Raw genomic sequence first — 20,681 nt, forward strand, 5'->3', positions numbered from 1 at the left:
TTCTTCCGTTCCTGCAGGTCCTCCTGCGTGTCTACACCTCTCTATAGAAGCGCTTTGCTTTGGAGCTTTGCCATCCTGGCCTGATGTTCTGACTGGTGTACTCTCTGGTGAAGGAATCACTTCCTTTCCAGTGTGGGAGCCTCTGTCTCAGTGTGTGGCAGCACCTCCAGGTAGTCTGGGCTTGTTTCCATCTATACTTTTGCTCACAGGGATTTTAAGGTTTGGGATGCCATGGTGTCAGTTTATGAAGAGATTATTAGAGTTCTGGCCAGTGTTATTAAATTAATAAGGTCCTGAAAACACATAAAATTTAAGTAAAATTTTGCATCATGAACAATGTTTTCTGGTAACGTGTTTTTCACTTCTATGCCGGTTGATCCCAGTAGATAATAATAAATTCACTGTCACTAGTTAGAATGGCTGATTCCAGACACCACTTCTTCATTTCTGTCATGTATTTAGCTACCTCTGGTCTTCTTGAGTACACAATTGAGGGATTGTTTGTGTTGGAGGCTCATCACAGTTAAACAATGGGTCTGTTAAAGAGTACAGTGAGTTTTGGACACACTTTTTGTTTTGCCTTCTTGTTATTGAAAAGTATCAAAAAGTGAACAGATTGGAGAGAGGCACTACTTACTTGCTTTATTTTTTCATACAGCATTTTTGAGTAGTGGTAAAACAATATAGGCTACATTGTCATTTTATTATGAAGTTTGTTTGACTTGTTTTGGTTTGGGCACAGGGTCTCACGTAGCTCAGTCTGTGCTCAACTCTTTATGCATCCAAGGATGACTGAGCTGCTTGCCTCCAGCCTCTCTGTAGTAGGATGCACGCACCCCCTTGTCTGACTGTACAGTACCGGGGATCGAACCCAGGGGTTTGCACACTAAGCAGGCATCTCTACCAACAAAACTACATCTCCAGCCCAAAGACTTTCATTGGGACCTTATTAGGCACTTTTCAGGCACTTAACACTGTCTATAGAAGCAGTGCACAAAAAGCTGCTTTGTGGGAAAGAGACTAAGCATAAGTCAGCTGTGGGGGGCAAGCACAAAGCTTTTCAAAGGTAATCCTGTTAATGTGGTATGCTTTATCTGTGTCTACTGAACTGCTGTGTGAGAAAATGACTACTACACTCAGGAAGAAGGCTTTGCTTTATTCGATATATTTTTATTTACATTTCAAATGATTTCCCCTTTTCTGACCCCCACTCCCCAAAAGTCCCATAAGCCTCCTTCCCTCCCCCTGTTTTCCCACCCACCCCTTCCCACTTCCCTGTTCTGGTTTTGCCCTATACTGCTACACTGAGTCGTTCCAGAACAAGGGGCCACTCCTCCGTTCTTCTTGTACCTCATTTGATGTGTGGATTATGTTTTGGGTATTCCAGTTTTCTAGGTTAATATCCACTTATTAGTGCATACCATGTTTGATCTTTTGAGACTGGGTTACCTCACTTAGTATGATGTTCTCCAGCTCCATCCATTTGTCTAAGAATTTCATGAATTCATTGTTTCTAATGGCTGAATAGTACTCCATTGTGTATATATACCACATTTTTTGCATCCATTCTTCTGTTGAGGGACACCTGGGTTCTTTCCAGCTTCTAGCTATTAAAAATAGGGCTGCTATGAACATAGTGGAGCATATATCATATATCCTTATTACATGCTGGGGAATCCTCTGGGTATATGCCCAGGAGTGGTATAGCAGGATCTTCTGGAAGTGACATGCCCAGTTTTCTGAGGAACCGTCAGACTGATTTCCAGAGTGGTTGTACCAATTTGCAACCCCACCAGCAGTGGAGGAGTGTTCCTCTTTCTCCACATCCTCACCAACACCTGCTGTCTCCTGAATTTTTAATCTTAGCCATTCTGACTGGTGTAAGGTGAAATCTCAGGGTTGTTTTGATTTGCATTTCCCTAATGACTAATGAATTTGAGCATTTTTTAAGATGTTTCTCCGCCATCCAAAGTTCTTCAGGTGAAAATTCTTTGTTTAACTCTGTAGCCCATTTTTTAATAGGGTTATTTGGTTTTCTGGGGTCTAACTTACTGAGTTCTTTGTATATATTGGATATTAGCCCTCTATCTGATGTAGGGTTAGTTGCCGACTTGTCCTTTTTTTTTTCTTTTTTCTTTTCTTTTTTTTTTTTTTTTTGGTTTTTTGGATTTGGTTTTTTTGAGACAGGGTTTCTCTGTGTAGCCTTGGCTGTCCTGGAACTCACTCTGTAGACCAGGCTGGCCTCAAACTCAGAAATCCGCCTGCCTCTGCCTCCCAGAGTGCTGGGATTACAGGCATGCACCACCACCGCCTGGCTCCCATTTGTCCTTTTGATGGTGTTCTTTGCCTTACAGAAACTTTGTAATTTTATGAGGTCCCATTTGTCAATTCTTGATCTTAGAGCATACGCTAATAGTGATCTGTTCAGCATGAGTCACTCAGCAGTCCTGTCCAAGATATGCACAGTCCTTGCCCTTTGGGCTGAGTGAACTTGAGGGAGGAAAGTGACATAAGTCATTGACTAATTGTCAGAGTTATAATTTGGCTCCAAAGGAGTGTTGGTTTCTAACATGTACTTTCACATCAGAGTTCATGTAAGGCAGGGTCTTCTCCTGCTGTACTCAACAGTTTTATAAGGCACACTAGAGCTCAGTTGGCCAGGGAAGCTACCTCCTAGCCTCATGACCTGAGTCTGATCCTCAGGACCCACACAGAAAGGAGAAGTTCACTGTCTCAAGTTGTTTTCTGACCTACACACACTCTTTCATGTGCATCCTGTGTGTGTGTGTGTGTGTGTGTGTGTGTGTGTGTGTACAGACAGATTATTCAAAAGCAAAAAATAGGGCTGGAGAGATTGGTTTGTTGGGTAAAACATACCAAGCTAGTGTCAGGACCCTAGTTTGGATCCCCAGAACCCATGTAAAGCCAGATATAGTAGCACATATTCCTGGTGTTCCTATAACAGAAACAGGAGAATTCCTCAGACACTCATGAGCCAGATAGCCTAGCATGCATAGCAGTGAATGAGCCCCTGGTTCAAAACAGGGTGGAAACCAAGGGCTTATACATGACGTTACCCTTTGACCTCCACGTGTGTGCATGCACACTCTCAAGAAGATTAACAAAGACAAGGGGACTGGAGAGATAGCTTAGAAGTTATCTTCCAGAGGACAAAGTTCAGTTATTGGCACCCACGTCAGGTGACTCACAGCCTCCAGTAACTCCAGCTGCAGCGGATCAGATGTCTTCTTTTGGCCTCCTCAGGTACCCCCACACAGGGAGAATATATTCACACAAGTACACACATAATTTTTTTTTAATATAAAAGAAAGAGCAGGGCGATGGTGACACACACCTTTAATCCTAGCACTTGGGAGGCAGAGACAGGCGGATTTCTGAGTTCAAGGACAGCCTGGTGTATAGAGTGAGTTCCAGGACAGCCAGCGCTACACAGAGAAACCCTGTTTCAACAAACCAAAATAATAATAATAATAATACACGCACGCACGCACGCAAGTGGAGTCCTTCCTGTCACCTATAGGAGTCTATCAAAGTGTTGTCAGGCCTGGATGTAAGCACCACTACCTACTGAGCCTCCCCCTCTGGTACTTATTTTTTGAGAACTGTCTGTTAATTTCATTAGCCTATTGATTGTGCTGTTTGATTTTTTGTTTGTTTGTTTTTTAGGGTTTTGTTTGTTTATTTGTATATTTTTTAGTTCTTTGTATATTCTGTAAGGTATGTCCAGCCTGCAGTTCATTGGCCACATGGATAGAAAGAGACACAAGACAAAATATTAAACTTAGTTCAAATATTATGAGTTTTTTTCCTTTGTATGTGTGTAATTTGGTTGTTCTGTTCGTAGATGATACTGTGTTACAATAGCGAAGGCTGAATACACTTGTGTGATAATAAACCTCTGTGAGCTATATAGCTAGCCAAGTTTTCCCCTTGATATCTGGGCTGTCTTCCACTTGATTAACTATTTCCTTTATTGTACAGAAGCTTTAATTACATGATGTCCCATTTGTCATTTGTTGACCTTATTTCCTGAGTGAGAGTTGATTCAGAACAGTGTTAAGTGTTTGCCCTAGTTTTCCTTTAGCAGTTTCAGAATTTAAGGGCCCTGTTCAGAGCCTCCTTGCCTATGCCAGTGTCTTAAATTGTTTTCTTTCTAGGGGTTTCAGAATTAAGATCTTTGGTCATTTCAAGTTGACTTAAGTTGACATAGGATCTAATTCTTCTGTATATGGACATCTAGTTCTCTTGCACCATTTGTTGAAGAGGCTGTCTTTTCTCCAATGTGTATTCTTAACATCTTTGTCAAAAGCAGGTTTTTGGGGACTGGAGAGATGGCTCAGTGATTAAGAACAGACTGTTCTTCCAGAGATCCTGAGTTCAAATCCCAGCCACAAGGTGGCTCACAACCATCTGTAATGGGATCCTATGCCCTTTTCTGGTGTATCTGAAGACAGCTACAGTGTACTCCTAAATAAAGTAAAATGAAAAAAGAGACTTTTAAAAAAAAATCAGGAAGCCGGGCCATGGCAGCGCACGCCTGTAATCCCAGCACTCTGGGAGGCAGAGGCAGGTGGATTTCTGAGTTCGAGGCCATCCTGGTCTAGAGAGTGAGTTCCAGGACAGCCAGGACTATACAGAGAAACCCTGTCTTGGGGGAAAAAAAAATTCAGGTTTTTGTAGCTGTGAGGTTTGATATCTCGGTCTTCTGTTCACCTGGTCCAGATGTGTGTTTTTGTGCCCGGTACCGAGCTGTCATTGTTACCATGGCTTTAGAGTGTAGATTGAAGTCTGGTGTGGTGTTAACTCCAGCAGTCTTATTTTTGCTAAGGATTGCTTTGATTCCCTGGGACTTTTGTGCTTCCTTGCTTTAAAATTCTTTTTTCTATTTTTGATAGGAGTGGCATTGGAATTTTGATGATTGAATTGAATCAGCGGATTACGTTTGGTAAGGTGGCCATTTTATAATATTAATTGTACTAATCCAAAAGTGTGATAGGTTTTTTCCATCTTCTAGTGTCTTCAGTTTCTTTGACGTTTTAAAGATTTCATTATAGAGATTTATTACTTCTGTGGTTGGTTCCACTGTTTTGGTTTGATTTTGAGGCAGTGTGCAGTTGTGTTGTTTACCTGCTTTCTCAGAATGTTTACTGTCACCTTGTAGGAAAACTACTGACCTCCTGTCTCTAGCTAAGACTTGAAGTGCTATTGAAATTAGAGCAGAGAGAGAGGATGTCATTAATTCTGATCTGAACTTTGCTTAGTTAGGAGGGTTTTGTTGTTCTTTTAATTGTTTCTATATCATTGCTTACTACAGATCTACTTAAATTATTTATTTATCTTATCTACATCTAAAAATTGGTCATTTCTTTAGATTTTACAACTTAGTGGAATGTAAGTTTTTAAGGTATGTCCTTGTGATTTTCTGAATTTCATTGATCTTTGTTATAATGTCTTTGTGTTGCTTAATTTTTAAACTTTGCTTTGGTTTTGTTATTTTTATTTTTTATTTTTTGGTTAGTTTGGTTTAGAGCGTATTGAACATCCTACTCTTTTCAGAGAACAACCAAATTTTTGTTTCACTGATTCTTTGTATTTTCATTTCCATTTCATCAATTTCCGAGTAATGGCACATTCTTTTAGGAAAGTTCATATGAAAGACTAAAATCAGTCACAAGGCTCTTGGGCATCCAGTCAGATTAAAGAAGTGTTGGTTGGCAGGTATAAGAGCTAACTAAGGAACTGGGGCCTAGAGAGATTGCTCAGTGGTCAGCGGTTAAGAGCCCTGGCTGCTCTTCCAGCGAATTCCCAGCACCCACATGATTAGTTTGCATCATTCTGACACCCTCACACAGACATACATGCAGGCAAAACACCAATCAGTGCTCTAAAAATAAATAGTGAGCTAAAGAACTGAATCTGGGAAGATGGCTCAGTCAACAAAGTGTTTGCTGTACAAATAACAGAGCCTGAACTTGGGTCCTCAGCTCCTATATAAAAAGCTAGGTGTTAGAATCATGGAACTGGGGAGGGAGGAACGGGAGGATCCCTGGAGCTTGCTTAGCCGGCCAGTCAAGGCAGTTGTTGAGTTCAAACTTAATGAGAAACCCTGTCTGAAAACTTCAAGGTCTAGAGTAGTTGAGGAAGACACCTTTATCAGCTTCTGGTCTTCTATGCATGTGTGCACATAAGTACACATATAAAGGAGAGCCAAGCACTCAGCCATCTCTCCTCCTCCTCCTCCTCCTTTTGATTTTTCTAGACAGGGTTTCTCTGTATAGCCCTGGCTATCCTGGAACTCGCTCTGTAGACCAAGCTGGCCTCAAACTTAGAACTCCACCTGTCTCTGCCTCCCAAGTGCTGGGAATAAAGGTGTGCACCACCACTACCCAGCACCATCTCTTCTTCTAACAGTGGACCCAGCAGAAACAGCCAGTGTGACTGCTCAAGGGACGTATTGTTCCTCTTCGGAGATTCCATATTGTGTGGTGTTTCATTCCTGTATTCCTAGCATTTATGAGGCAGGAGGAGCCCTACAAGTTAGGTCTGATTACTTAAAAACAGATGAGCTGGAGAGGTGGCCTGGGTGTTGGAGAGGACCTAGGTGTGATTTCTAGTAGCCACATGGCTCTAGTAGCCACTAGAGCCTGCAACTCCAGTTCCAGTAGATCTGACACCCTCCTCTTCTGGTACATGTGTGCACTCGCACACACATGTACATACACAGGCAAAACATAGCACATAACAGTAAAAATAAATCATAAAAATCCAAACTGTTCTAATTTGCTTCTCTCTCTCTCTTTTTTTTTTAAAGATTTATTCATTTTATATGTAAGTACACTGTAGCTGTCTTCAAACACACCAGAAGAGGGCATCCGATCTCATTACAGATGGTTGTGAGCCACCCTGTGGTTGCTGGGATTTGAACTCAGGACCTTCAGAAGAGCAGTCAGTGCTCTTATCCACTGAGACATCTCTACAGCCCCTCTAATTGGCTTCTCGAACGCTGTGTTGAAACACTGATATTACATGAAAAATTTAAAACAAATAAAAATTAAAATGCTGACTAAAACTGACCCCGGAGAAGGAAGATGTTAATTTGCCTTACAGATGCTGTCTATTATCAGGGAAAGGGAAAGCCAAGGCAAAAGCTTGAAGCAGAAACCACGAGGCTTGCTGCTTATTAACTTGTTCTTTCCCCTCCTTGCACAGCTTGCTTTCTTATATGACCCAGGACCCACCCAGGGGTGGCACTGCCAGCAGTGGGCTGGGCCCCCCCACATAAGTCATCAGCCAAGAAACTACCCACAGACTTATCCACAGGCCAGTCTCCTGGAGGCAGAGTCTCAGTAAAGGCTCATCTTCCCAGGTGATTTTAGTTTGTATCATGGTGACGAAAATGAGGCAACACACAAACATTTCTTCTGTATTTTGGAATCATCTCAGAGTTGTAGGTAAATTGCTTGTAATGAGTTAGTGTGAACATGTTCTTCAAACATTTCTGTGGCTATTTAGTAGAGATTGGTTTTATAAAATTTGTTTTATCTTTTATCATTTTTCATAATTTTGCAAATGTCACTAATTGGATCACATTTTTCTAATTTGCAGCTGGGGTGGGAGTCATTACTCTCTCTCTGCTGTCTTTAACCTTGTGATTAATTGAATGCTTTGGGGTTGTCTCTTTCAGGTCGTTTCATAACTCTGAATCATGTCTGATAACGGAGAGCTAGAAGACAAGCCCCCAGCCCCTCCAGTGCGAATGAGCAGTACCATTTTTAGCACTGGAGGAAAAGATCCTTTATCAGCCAATCACAGTTTGAAACCTTTGCCTTCTGTTCCAGAGGAAAAAAAACCCAGGAACAAAATCATCTCCATATTCTCAGGCACGGAAAAAGGTAAACAGCTGATATTCTTTCAGAAGTCTCACACTGGCTTATGATACGTTCGTTGCCCATCTTGATATCTTCATGGTGAATTATAAACAAGTATAAGAAAGCATGAGGGCTGGAGAGTTGGCAACAGTTGAGAACACTTGCTGCTCTAGCAGCAGATGATCTAGGTTTGATTCCCAGCACCCACAGGACAGTTTACTAGTCTGTAATTCCAGTTCCAGGGGATCCAACCCCCTTTTCTGGCCTCTATAGGCTCCACATTCACCTTGTATACATACATACATGCAGGCATACACTCATACATATGAAGTACAAATAAACAAATCCTTAAAGAAAGAATGAAAACACTCAGTGCTGATAATAGGCACTATTAACAGAATCTCATGGGCTTGCTGGCCTACCCCTCACTTAGAACTTGGAAGACTGAGACAGGTGGATCACTTGAGCTCAAGAATTCAAAGCCAGCTTAAAAGTATTTAGAGTTACCCTGTCTCTAAAACAAAACATAAACAAACAAACAAATTCATTCATTCATTGTCTTACGGTCTAGCCCAAGCTATTGATCCTCCTGGCTGCCAGTATGTGCTGCCATACCTAGCAAGATTACCTTATTTTTTTTTTATTCGATATATTTTTTATTTACATTTCAAATGATTTCCCCTTTTCTAGCCCCCCACTCCCAGAAAGTCCCGTAAGCCCCCTTCTCTCCCCCTGTCCTCCCACCCACCCCTTCCCACTTCCCCGTTCTGGTTTTGCTGAATACTGCTTCACTGAGTCTTTCCAGAACAAGGGGCCACTCTTCCTTTCTTCTTGTACCTCATTTGATGTGTAGATGCAAGATTACCTTATTAAATTGTGATTAATTGTTTAATGTGCTTGCTGCAGATGGTGGAATTTCTGCACTTCATTCTCTGAGACCTTTTTATAGCTTCCTAACATTAATGAGATTTTTTATTTCCCTAGTCTATTCTGAGTGGCTTTAACAAAGTAAGACTGGGTACCTTATGTAGGTGTGGTGGTGTGCACCTTTAATCCCAGCTCTCAGAAGGCAGAGTCAGTTGGATCCTCGTGAGTTCGAAACCAACTTAGTTTGTGTATTAAGCTCCAGGTCATCCAAGGCTATATAAGTGAACCCCTGTCTCAACCCTTACTCCACTCCCCCAACAGAGGGTTATTCCTTTGGTCTGTGCTTCTGGTGGCTAGAAACTAGAAACTGCAAATGGCATAGCCCCAGTGTCTGAGGACAGTGTCAGAGCATGGTGAAGATTCATAAGAGGAGCTGTGAGAATGTTCAAATCCAAAAGCGGGCTTCTGTGGGAATGTGCTCACTCAGAAGTCAGTGTGCTCTCTAACACCAACATTAATCCATTCTGAAGGTGGTCGTGACCCAGAGACCTTCTATGAGTTCCTTCCACCTTTCTATACCATTGTTGTTGTTTGGGGGTTTGTTTTGTTTAGACAGTCTCCTGTAGCTGAGGCTGGTATCAATCTCTCTGTAGCTGAAACAGGTCTTGTGATTGCTGATCTTCCTGCTTCTACCTGTCAAAGAACATGAATGATTTCAGGCTTGAAGAACTGTGCCCCCTCTTTTCTATACTGTGGACTGGGGATCAAGCCTCAGGATATAAACCATTAGAGAACAAGCTATAAGTAAACTATAGCCGTGATATTTCAGGGAACCTGCTTGTAATGGTTAATCTCAGTTGTCAGCTTGATCTATAATCACGATGGGAATACCTGCCTACTGTGGGTGGTATAGTCCCTGCTGGAATCCTGGACTATCTAAGTGGGAAAAGGGAGCTGAGTGGATGGAAGAAGCATTCATCTTTCTCGGTTCCTGCTTGCAGGTATAATGTGACAGTGAAAGAAAATGAAACCAACCAAGACACTGCTGATCTAAGAATGACAATATAAATGAAGCCTGACTTCAAGTCCCAGCATCCACATAATGAAAGAGAAGCAGCTCCCGCAAATGGTCCTCATGCGCGCACACACACACACACACACACATACACACAAACAGTATGGCACAGTCATAATGTCAATATGGCATGGTGGGTAAGGTGCTTATTCTGGAAGCCTAAAGGTCTGAGTTCTGACTGCAGCACCTTATATAAAAAGCCAAGTGTGCCTGTAACTCCAGCATTGGGAGGATGCTGTCAGGTACATTCCAAGGGTTTACCAGCCAGCCAGTCAGTAAGAAACACTTTCTCAGGAAATAAGGTAGAGAGGATGATAGAAAAGGACAGCGTAGACCTCTGACCTCCAAGGTACACTCACATGCATACACCAAAGACACACATACACATAAAAAAATGACAGTATAGGGGCTGCAGTCTTTTGAAATCTGTTGTCAGTTGTGATTAGAAATTAAGAATTTTTATTTTTCAGTGTTAATATAACATTTGACTATTTGACTATCCTGTCATAGTCAGAAGGAATTGATGCAGCCTCAATATGTCTTCTTTTATGAACTGGCAGAGGCAGAGACAGGCAGTTCTGTTGAGTTTAAGATCATCCTGGTGTACACAGTGAGTTCCAGGACAACCAGGAATATGCAGAGAAACCCTGTTTCAAAAACAAACAAACAAAAAACTGTCAGGGTTGAGAGTAGTGACACCTTTAGTCCCATAGTCCCAACATGGAGAGGAAGAGACAGGCGGGTGTCTGAATTTCAGTCTAGCCAGCCAAGGCTTCGGAGTGAGACCCTGTCTTCCCCCCAAAAAGAAAAACATCTGTTCAGATCATTTATCCATTTTTTTCTCAGGATGTTTGTTTGTTTGTTTTTGCTTGTTGAGTTCCTCATATACTCTAGATACTGACCCCTTGTTGATTAAGTAGTTTGAATGTTTTCTCATTCAGCAGGTTGTTTTTTCACTCTATTGACTCTCAAGTTGTATTAAAAAAGCTTGTCAGTTTGACACAATCCCATGGAATTACACTTTTTGTAACAATTCATGAAGGGATCCTTTTTGGTTGCCTACTGTAATGTTTGCATTCTCTGTTTGAGTCTCCAGGAATGAAATAAGCAGAGCAGATGGTCACTAGCCCAAAAGCTGGTGGAGTTGGGACTGTACAGCTCGTGGGTTATATAGTGCCTAGTGTGTTGTGAAGCCCTAGGTTCAGTCAGCAGTGTGGGGAAAATGTGGTAGCTTGTAATCTCGAACTATGAAAAGTGACACTCTGCTTGTGTAAGATGTCTGACTAATTTGAGTATTTGGGAAGGCTTCCTGTGGAAATGAAAACAGCTTGAGACTAAAGAGTAGGAATGAAGCGACATTCCAAGTATATTCTGTGCCTAGAGAAGAGCTGTTAATGGCCAGGCCACAGGATCATGTGCACGCATGGACTTACTACAGGCTAATATGATTTAACAACAGGGCACCTGATAATGACAGGCAAGTGTGATATTCATACAGGACTGCACACAGCAGAAAAGGTGGGGACCATCTGGTCACAAAGGGCCTGATATTCTGTGATATGGAGTTGAGATTTTTTTTGTTTCCTGGGGAACCATTGCAGAGTTTAAATCAGGGCAAGAGCTGACCACATTTCTTTTTTAGGTACTGGTAATGACCATACAGAAACAAGGTTTTATTAGAGGTCTAAGACTGACTGCCTTGGGAACTGTCAGGTTTTTGCAGGAGCCCTTAACCAGTTTAGTGGTTTTAATGGTAAAAACGGCAATGAGCTTTTGTCTTGTCTTTGTCAGACAGCAAGTACTGAGTTGGTGGGGCAGTCCTCAACTGAGGCAGATTTACACCCCACAATTCAGCCTCATGTCCGATGAGTTACTAAAATGACGTGTAGACATCTTTCTTGTCCAGAAATCCAGTATTAGCCAGGCGGTGGTGGCGGTGGCGCACGCCTTTAATCCCAGCACTTGGGAGGCAGAGGCAGGCGGATTTCTGAGTTCGAGGCCAGCCTGGTCTACAGAGAGTTCCAGGACAGCCAGGGATATACAGAGAAACCCTGTCTCAAAAAACAAACAAACAAACAAACAAAAAAACAAAAAAAAATCCAGTATTAATGTTATTAATACTAGTTTATACTTCGCCCACTTCTCTGAGAATAAATACCAATACCCTTGTGTGTGACAGAACAACTTTAGTTTCTCTCACTTAAAGCTATTCTAAATCACAACAGTCTTCTGTTCAAACAGATAAATGTTTTCTTTCTTTCTCTTTTCAGTTCTGGAATTCATAATAGTCTTCCAGCTCATTCTGCCAAGTGCTAGGAGCATAAGACACTAAGTTCAACTTGAGATGAGGCTGTTCTTACTGGGACTTCAGCTAGGGGAAATGTAGAAAAAGGCACTGGCCTTAAGATTTCCTGTCAACATGTGGCTTGGGATTTTACCGCTTCTTCTTGCTGCTGCTGTTTTGTTATTTAATGGGTTTCAGACGTAATTCAAGAAGTTTCCGTGGTCTGTGACAACAAAACTGGGAAATTGACTTACATTTTTAAACATGATTATATTTCTTTGTTAAAGCTAGGGTATCTTGCAGAATTATTTGTTAATTAGAGATTTCTTCTTCCTCCTCCCCTTCTTCCTCATCTTCCTCTTTTTTTAAAGATTTATTTATATATTCTATATATATGAGTTCGCCATTATGTACTCAAACACCCCAGAAGAGGGCATCAGATCCCATTACAGATGGTAGTGAGCCATCATGTGGGTGCTGGGAATTGAACTCAGGACCTCTGGAAGAACAGTTGGTGCTTTTAACCGGTGAGCCATCTCTCCAGCCCCATCTTCTTCCTCTTCCTCTTCCTCTTCTTTTTCCTCCTCCCTTTCTTCTTTTCCTTCTCTTCCTCCCCCTTCCTCCTCCTCCTTTTTTTTCTTTTGGCCAGCTGTGGTGGTGCACACCTTTAATCCAACACTTAGGAGGCAGAGGCAGGTAGGTCTCTGAGTTTAAGGCCAGCCTGGTCTACAGAGAGCATTCATTCCATAGCAGCCATAGATATACAGAGAAGCTGTACCTCAAAAAAAAAAAAAAAAAAGAAAGGAAGGAAGGAAGGAAGGAAGAAAAGAAAAGAAAGAAAAGAAAAAATTATTAGGCCAGAAGTGGAGACACATCTTTAATCCTAGCATTCGGGAAGCAGAGGCAGGTAGATGTCTGAGTTCTCAAACAACCAGGATGAGATATGGTGAGAGGTCCTGTTTCAAAACAGACAAACAAATTTACATTAACTAAGCATGTGTGCATGTAAGTGCCTGTGAATCACAGTGCACGTGTAGAAGTCGAAGGGCGCCTTGTGCAACTTGTTTGTTTGCTTCTACCATGCATGACCAGGAGGTCAAGCTCGGGTTGTCGGGCTTGGCAGCAGGCATCTCTTCCCACGAGGTACCTTGCTTGCCCATCATTTTCATTTGATTGGACTAATATATCCTGGTACATCTCTGGGCTGCTTAGTCACATTCATGTCTTCCCTTAACATTTATGAAACGTTCTGTCGACACCAGCTGGCCTTCCTGGAACTATGGTGATTTTTGGAACCAGTCACCGTGTGAAACAGTTGTGGTTTATGTAGCTTGAAGTTGATGCTAGACATTGGACTAGATATCCATGATCTAGGACATATTAAAAATAGCATCTTTCCGCATAATATACATTGGGAAATGCTGAAGAAGTTCCCAAGATAACAGGAGAAAAGCGTCTGGAGAGGGTTTTTAAAAAAAAAAAAATGTCTCTTAATACACAAGGTTTTGTTTCTCTATCATTTTTACAAAAAACGGTATACAAATTAAACTATTAGTTTATAGCCCACAAATACTTTGTCCTGTTTGCAGTATGAGTTAGAGGTACAGGGACATAAAGAGAACTAGAAGTCCTAACTTCAGATTAAGTCAGTCTGGTGGAAAATGAAAGGTTGCAAATAGTGGGTATAATTGTGTGTTTTAGTAAAGACAACAAAATGTTATGCAACCTTAAAACTGCCTTCCCTCTGCTCCTTTCCACAGCTGATGTGACCTGCCTTCTTGCCACATCTCTTGTTGATAAATATATGTACCTGGAAGAACTAGAGGAAGTAGGGACATTTTTCAGAAATGTGTCATTACTGGTCAAAAACTGGTATTGTTTCCTGTTAGTGCTAGATTAGTAGTGTCTTTGTGAGCAGAGAAAAGCATGTGCTAGAACGTTTACCTTAGTAGGTACAGACTTGAGACTTATCAAACAGCAGTGCAGTAGAATCTTCTGTTAAACAAGATATATGGACCACTTTCTTTTTGCGGGGGTGGGGGTGGGGTGGGGGGTGGGTGGGGTGGGGGTATGGGTGGGGGGTGGTTTTTTAAGACAGGGTTTCTCTGTGTAGCCCTGGCTGTCCTGGAACTCACTGTGTACACCAGGCTGGCCTCAAACTCAGAAATTTGCCTGCTTCTACCTATGGACCACATTTTTAATTATTTAGATTCTGTATCAAAAACACTTTGCTCTTCCCACTGGGATAACTAAATGCAACAAGTCCTTATGGGAAACAAGTGGAATTAAATATGTTTGATTCTTAAGATATTGAAATATTTTAAAATACTGTGTGGGTGTGTGTATGTGCTTGTGCATGCCAAATCCAAAATCCCAACTAAAATGACAGTTTATGAGACATTTGTTTTTCAAGTCACTGTAACAGTAAATAAAAGTAAGAGAGGCACTGGGGCCCAGGAATTCTCAGCAGGCAGGAGAAGATTGCAGTGGAGAGACCACACCTACCTAAGTAGATAAACGGCGATTGCAAAATGGAGTGTGAGAGAGAAGGGAGCCATTTTCTTGTCTAAGAGACTCTGGCTCAGGATTTAGAAATTGTCAGGAAGGAGAGTGATGTTGGTGGTGAAGTGGGAAGTATTTAATTAAATCTACGTGGGAATGTATCCAATATACATGCCATGACTTACCATCTTACGTCATTAGCAGGCCATACCTATGTTCTCGTTGGGAAATCTGAAAAGTTAAAACATCAGAATAAAAAGTAAAGATTTTGTCCAAGTCATTGCACAAAACTTCCTTTGTCTTGCCTGGCTTTCAGAGTATTTTCTGCCTGTCCTGGCCCTCAGACAGACACTGGAAGGGTTCTCTGGATAAATAGAATGTTCTGGGGAAAGTACTTCTGACACACTGAACCCTATCCTCATCTTTGATCTAGCTTATCTCCCAGTTAGTTGTGTAATTCTTTTCTGTAAAAGTAGACAGCAAGGAGTCACCAGACATCTGAAGAAAACACTAGACAGAAGAGCCCAGAGCAAGGGGAGCATCAGATGACACATGCCTGTGAGGCCAGCCTGGACTACTAAGTGACATCAAGGCTAGCCAAGGCTACATACCCTGTCCCCCAAAATCTCTAATTTTATTAAGTAGAAATTTAAAAGAAACATTCCACTTAAGTAGAAAACCAACAAGCCAAATATCTTAGGTAACATACATGTATGCACAGCATAACCTTTGAGGAAAGAAGACAAATTCAGAAAACAAGAAAATTATTGTCAGAGGAAAACCATGATCAAAGAACAATGAGAAATCATTATTGGGGAATGAGTTTTTAAAATTAACAGAACAGGTGCCTGGAGAGATGACTCAGTGGTTACAAGCACTGACTGCTTTTCCAGAGGTCCTGAGTTCAATTCCCAGCAACCACATGGTGGCTCACAAACCTTCTGTAATGGAATCTGATTCCTATCTCTTCTGGTGTGTGTGAAGACAGCTACAGCATGCTCATATAGATAAAGTAAATCTTTAAAAAAAAAAAATTTTTTTTTTTTTAACAGAACAAGCCAGGCAGTGGCCCATGCCTTTAATCCCCTGCACATGGGAGGCAGAGACAGCTAGATCACTGTGTTCCACAACAGCCAGGGCTACACAGAGAAACCATATCTTGAAACAAACAAAAAACACAAATTTACACAACAAATGTGATACGAATTGAAGGCTTAGAAGATAATCAAGAAAATTCTCCCAGAGGTTTTTTTTTTTTTTTTTCTTTCTTTTTTTAAGGTACCTGGATGGGAAATGTAGAAGATAACAGTTATATGTTGCAAGTAATGAACAAATTAAGTAGAATAAGGGAAATAAATAATATGAAAAATAAAGACCCAGGAACTGGAGAGGTGGCTCAGTATTTGAGAACAGTTGCTGCTGGGTTTGGTTCCTAGTTCCTTTAGTTCCAGGAATCCGATTCTATCTTCTGACCTCCATGGACACTGCATGTAGGTAGCACACTTATATGCATATGGCACAAAATACTAATACACATTAGGAAACAAAGTTTTAAAGAAATTGGAGGAGGGAGAAATGAGTCAGCACATAAGACCACAGAGCACTTGCTGTTGTCCCAGAGGACCAGGGTGGTTCCTAGCACCCACACCTCACAGCCGCCTGCGGCTTCAGTTCTAGGGCGTCTGATGGCTACCTGAACACAAATAGTACACATACACTCAAGCAGACACACATAGAAGTAAATAAAAAACTGAAAAAATATTATTTGATGAAGGGTTAGAGTAGAATGAAGAGCGATTGCTAATTGAGAAAAAGTTTCTTTAGGAGTTGATAAAACATGCTAGTTATATGGTGATAATGATTGTGAAATTATGAATATACTAAGCCTCATTGGATCATACAACTTAAACAGGAGCATAGATGGAAAGGAATAATAAAACCAAATTCAAATGATTGCAAAAATTATCAGTAAAACAGCCAAAATGAAGTTTATGCGAAGATTGGTTTTTGTTGGTGTTATTTGGGATTTTTTGGGAGGGCTTTTTGTTTGTTTGTTTGTTTGCTTGTTGTTTTGTTTTTCAAGATGAGGTTTCACTGTGGAACCCTGGGTGCCCTAGAATTTGATCTGTAGATCGGGCTGGCCTTGAACTCATGAAGATCTGCCTGCCTCTGCCTCTGCCTCTGCCTCTGCCTCTGCCTCTGCCTCTGCCTCTGCCTCTGCCTCTGCCTCTGCCTCTGCCTCTGCCTCTGCCTCTGCCTCTGCCTCTGCCTCTGCCTCTGCCTCCTGAGAGCTGGGATTAAAGGCATGTGTCACTACCTCCTGAATACTTGAAGTTGTTCTTTGGTTTGTTTGTTTGTTTGTTTGTTTGTTTGTTTTTATAAACTTGCATGTTAGGTTATAATAAAAGGTTTGCTGGAATTGAAGTGAAAGTCAGGGCAGAGCATATGATTAACACATACAGGTCCAGGCTCAGTCTCCACTAAGACACAAAGGAATGTTAGATACAAGTATGTAGTGATAAATTAAAGCTATGGAAAATGAATTGTTTTCTTAAACAATACAGATTTCCAAAATTTACGTTTTTTGGTTTGTTTGGTTTGGTTTTTTTTTTTTTTTCCCCTGAAACAGGGTTTCTCTATGTAGCCCTGGCTGGCCTCGAACTTAGAAATCTGCCTGCCTCTGCCTTCCAAGTGCTGGGATTAAAAGCATGTACCACCACTGCTGGGCCCAAAGTTTATTTTAAAAAAAAAGATTAAAGACTGTCTATGTCCTAGAAAAATTTAGTTTATAGCTAAAACCCTTTCTACAAAGAAAGTCATTTAAGACCTTGCCTGGCTTCATTAGCAAATCAATGAAATGTTTAAGGAAGAAATAAAACAATTCTATATAATTTCCAAAAAATAGAATATGAGATGTTTTCTGACACATTTAGTGGTTTCACTTTATACGAAAATATTACAAAAGAAAGAGAGCTATATTTCTCTTGAAGTTGGCAACGTTTTAGGAGATAATCCAACAGTGTGTAAGAAGAGCAATAGATCAGGACCAAATAGAGTTGGTTTCATGATTGAAAGGCCAATTAAACATTTGGAAATTGGTGTAATTTAGGGTAAGCCGTATGGTCATACAAGTAGAGGTAGGAAAGACATTTGACATAATTCAGTATTCATTTCTAACATAAGTGTTGAGCAAACTTGAAATAGAAGGAAATTAATAAATTTGATAAAGGACATGTTAGAAACTGTTTATTAAACTGATAAAACAGCGACTGTTCTCATTCCCTGTTTCAGTAAAAACACAAAAATACCTATTAACACCTTTACTTAACTTAACCATAGTCCAGGGACTAGCCAGTTCAGTGAGGTAAATGAATGCATGAGTGAATGAATGAATGAGTGAATGAATGATCCAGACTAGGGAGGATACGGCAGCCTCTCCTTAGTTCACCGCAGCATGTTACTTATGGAAAATCCTGTGATGCCTACAAAAAGTTTAAAGGAAAAGAGTGTCCAAAGGTCAGGCCTAAAGTATAAGGTTTATTTTGTGTTTTCTGGTGAGGCTGAACCCAAGGCTCCAGTCATCCTAAGCAAGCAAGCTCTCTCTGAGCTACATTCCCAACCCCAAAACTGTCATTTTTAGTAGCATCAAAAATCAATATTCCTTTACAGAAATATGAACGTAATGGCAGCGTCAGTCTCCCAATAACTAGTGCACATTGTTGAGAGAAATGTAACACCTAATTCATAAGAATTGTTCAAGAGAATCATAAGGATTTATTGTTAGCCATGGATCAGAACACAGCATGTATATAAATTCTAAGTTGATTTATAGATTACTGCAATTTCTGCCAGGCAGTGGTGGTGCACGCCTGTAATCCCAGCACTCTGGGAGGCAGAGGCAGGCGGATTTCTGAGTTCGAGGACAGCCAGGGCTATACAGAGAAACCATGTCTCGAAAAACCAAATCCAAAAAAACCTTTAAAAAAAAAAAAAGGCAATTCCTGTCACAGCCCTATGTAAAACATTGTTAATTTCATATAGAAATGTAGAGGACCCATAATCCCAGCAGATTATGAAAAAAGTTTAAAAAAAAAAGTTTAAAAAAAAAGACTTAGACTGTACTTTCAATGTTTGTTATAAGGATGACAGAGGATGACAGTAGTCAAAGTAGACAGCAGGATTGGCATAATGATAGATGATTTTAAGAGAGCAGAGCATCCAGAAATAGACCCATGGTTTTAAGAGCTTCGGGTTAGAGGAGGAGGACTGGGGAGGAGAAGGAATTGATGTGTTGGAATGTGCAAAAAATGTTACTGTTGTTGCAAGAATGTTGCAATAATTTTTTTACAGTGCAACTATGGAAGAGTTGGGTAATTTAAAGATGTAATATTTACAGACTGTAATAAAAAGGAAAGTGTACGCTAGGTATGGTGGCTCATTCATTCAACCTTAATATTCTTAGGCTGGATAAGAGAATTGCCATGAATTCAAAGCCAGTGTGGGCTGGAGAATGAGGCCCTGTCTCAAGAAAGCAAGTTGAAGGAGGGCGGGAAAGAAGGAAGCTTTTGCAAGTAGCATCCATAAACTGTGTCGGTTGGAGACACCCTCCAGCAGGGTGCGTGTTGTGTGTATCAGTTTCCTATCAGGAAATTACAAATATAGTAATAAATGCCATAATTAGCCTTATTTAAAGAGATAATTTTCTCCCCCATTCCCCAGGAAGTAAAAAGAAAGAAAAAGAACGGCCAGAGATTTCTCCCCCATCTGATTTTGAGCACACCATCCATGTTGGCTTTGATGCTGTTACAGGAGAGTTCACTGTAAGTTTACCTAATGAGGGTTGTTTATGACCTTAAAGCAGTGCTGAAGGGTTGGGGATAGTTTGGTGGAAAGAAGCACTTACTGGTAGGGCAGTAGTAGCACACCTTTAATCCCAGCACTGGGGAGGCAGAGGCAGGTCGATCTCTAACCTCAGGACCAGTTTGGTCTACATAATTCCAGGACAGTAAAGACTGCATGGAGAGCCTTGTCTCCAAAAAGAAAGAGAGAGAGAAAGAGAAGCACCCACTATGCAAGTATGAGAACCTGAGTTCAAATCTCCAGCATGCACATAACCAGATGAAGCAATTGTAGTGCTCCTGTTGTATTGGGGGACAAGAGACTCTGCATGCTCATGGGGCAGCTACTGTGGTAATGATGAAGTGGTAAGAGCAAGAGGCCTGTCTCAAGGAGGAAGACAGTCATGCCTGAGATGACCTCTGATCTCTGAAAATGTGCACACAGTCAGAATAAGAAACCGGAAAAGGTACTCAAGCATTTTGTTCAATGTTAGGTTTGAAACCAGTTTTTTCCTCTATTTGAGTCAGGACTTTTTTATGTAGCCTCCCACAAACTCATTTTGTACTTAAGGCTGGTCTTGAATTTAGTCCTCCTGTCTCTGCCATTTCATGTGCTAGGGTCATAACTATGAGGTCACATGACTGGTGTTGAACTTTTCTATCCCACATGATTATCAGTTCTTTTTCTTTTCTTTCTTTGCTGTTGTTTGTTTAAAGCAAAGTCTCACTAAGTCCCAATAACCTTGGAGTGCTAAATCCTCCAGTTTCAGGCATCAGAGTGTGGGGTCATACACTGACTGCCAGGATTACAGTTAGTTGTCATGCCAGGATTACAGTTGTCAATTCGTGCTGGGTTTTGCTTATCATAAAAATATTAGTGGCCGGGCAGTGGTGATGCTTGCTTGGGAGGCAGAGGCCAGACTGGTCTACAGAGTGAGTTCCAGGACAGCCAGGGCTATACAGAGAAACCCTGTCTTGAAAAACCAAAAAGACAAAAACAAAAAAACACAACAGACAACTCACATAAAAAGCCAAATGCTGTGGTGTGATCCTGTACTCCCAACCTATTTAGTAGCATTTTAGGCCAGTAGAACATCCTATCTCAAACAAAACTTGGAAGGTACTGGAGGACCACACTAGAGTCAGTCCTTTGACCACATGGTCCTTTTTAAAACACCTAGACTTGGCTGGACATGATGGCAAACACTTTTAATCCCAGCACTTGG

The 20,681-nt window shown here is 41.1% G+C and overlaps 1 protein-coding gene across 4 annotated transcripts in view; it reads left to right on the forward strand.

The window, feature by feature from the left end:
* Window positions 1-20,681, forward strand: part of Pak2 (p21 (RAC1) activated kinase 2) — a 61,673-nt gene that overhangs the window by 18,271 nt on the left and 22,721 nt on the right. Inside the window, exons 2-5 of one of the 4 annotated variants that reach the window (XM_052159128.1) lie at window positions 18-170; window positions 4,917-4,966; window positions 7,706-7,913; window positions 19,337-19,437. In XM_052159128.1, coding sequence (XP_052015088.1) covers window positions 7,727-7,913; window positions 19,337-19,437 — 288 coding nt within the window. In that variant the 5' untranslated portion in view covers window positions 18-170; window positions 4,917-4,966; window positions 7,706-7,726. The remainder of the gene's footprint in view (window positions 1-17; window positions 171-4,916; window positions 4,967-7,705; window positions 7,914-19,336; window positions 19,438-20,681) is intronic. The other 3 variants (XM_052159130.1, XM_052159127.1, XM_052159129.1) reach the window with 3 other exon arrangements.

The sequence above is a fragment of the Apodemus sylvaticus genome, chromosome 15, assembly GCF_947179515.1.
Source record: "Apodemus sylvaticus chromosome 15, mApoSyl1.1, whole genome shotgun sequence".
Lineage (NCBI taxonomy): Eukaryota > Metazoa > Chordata > Mammalia > Rodentia > Muridae > Apodemus > Apodemus sylvaticus.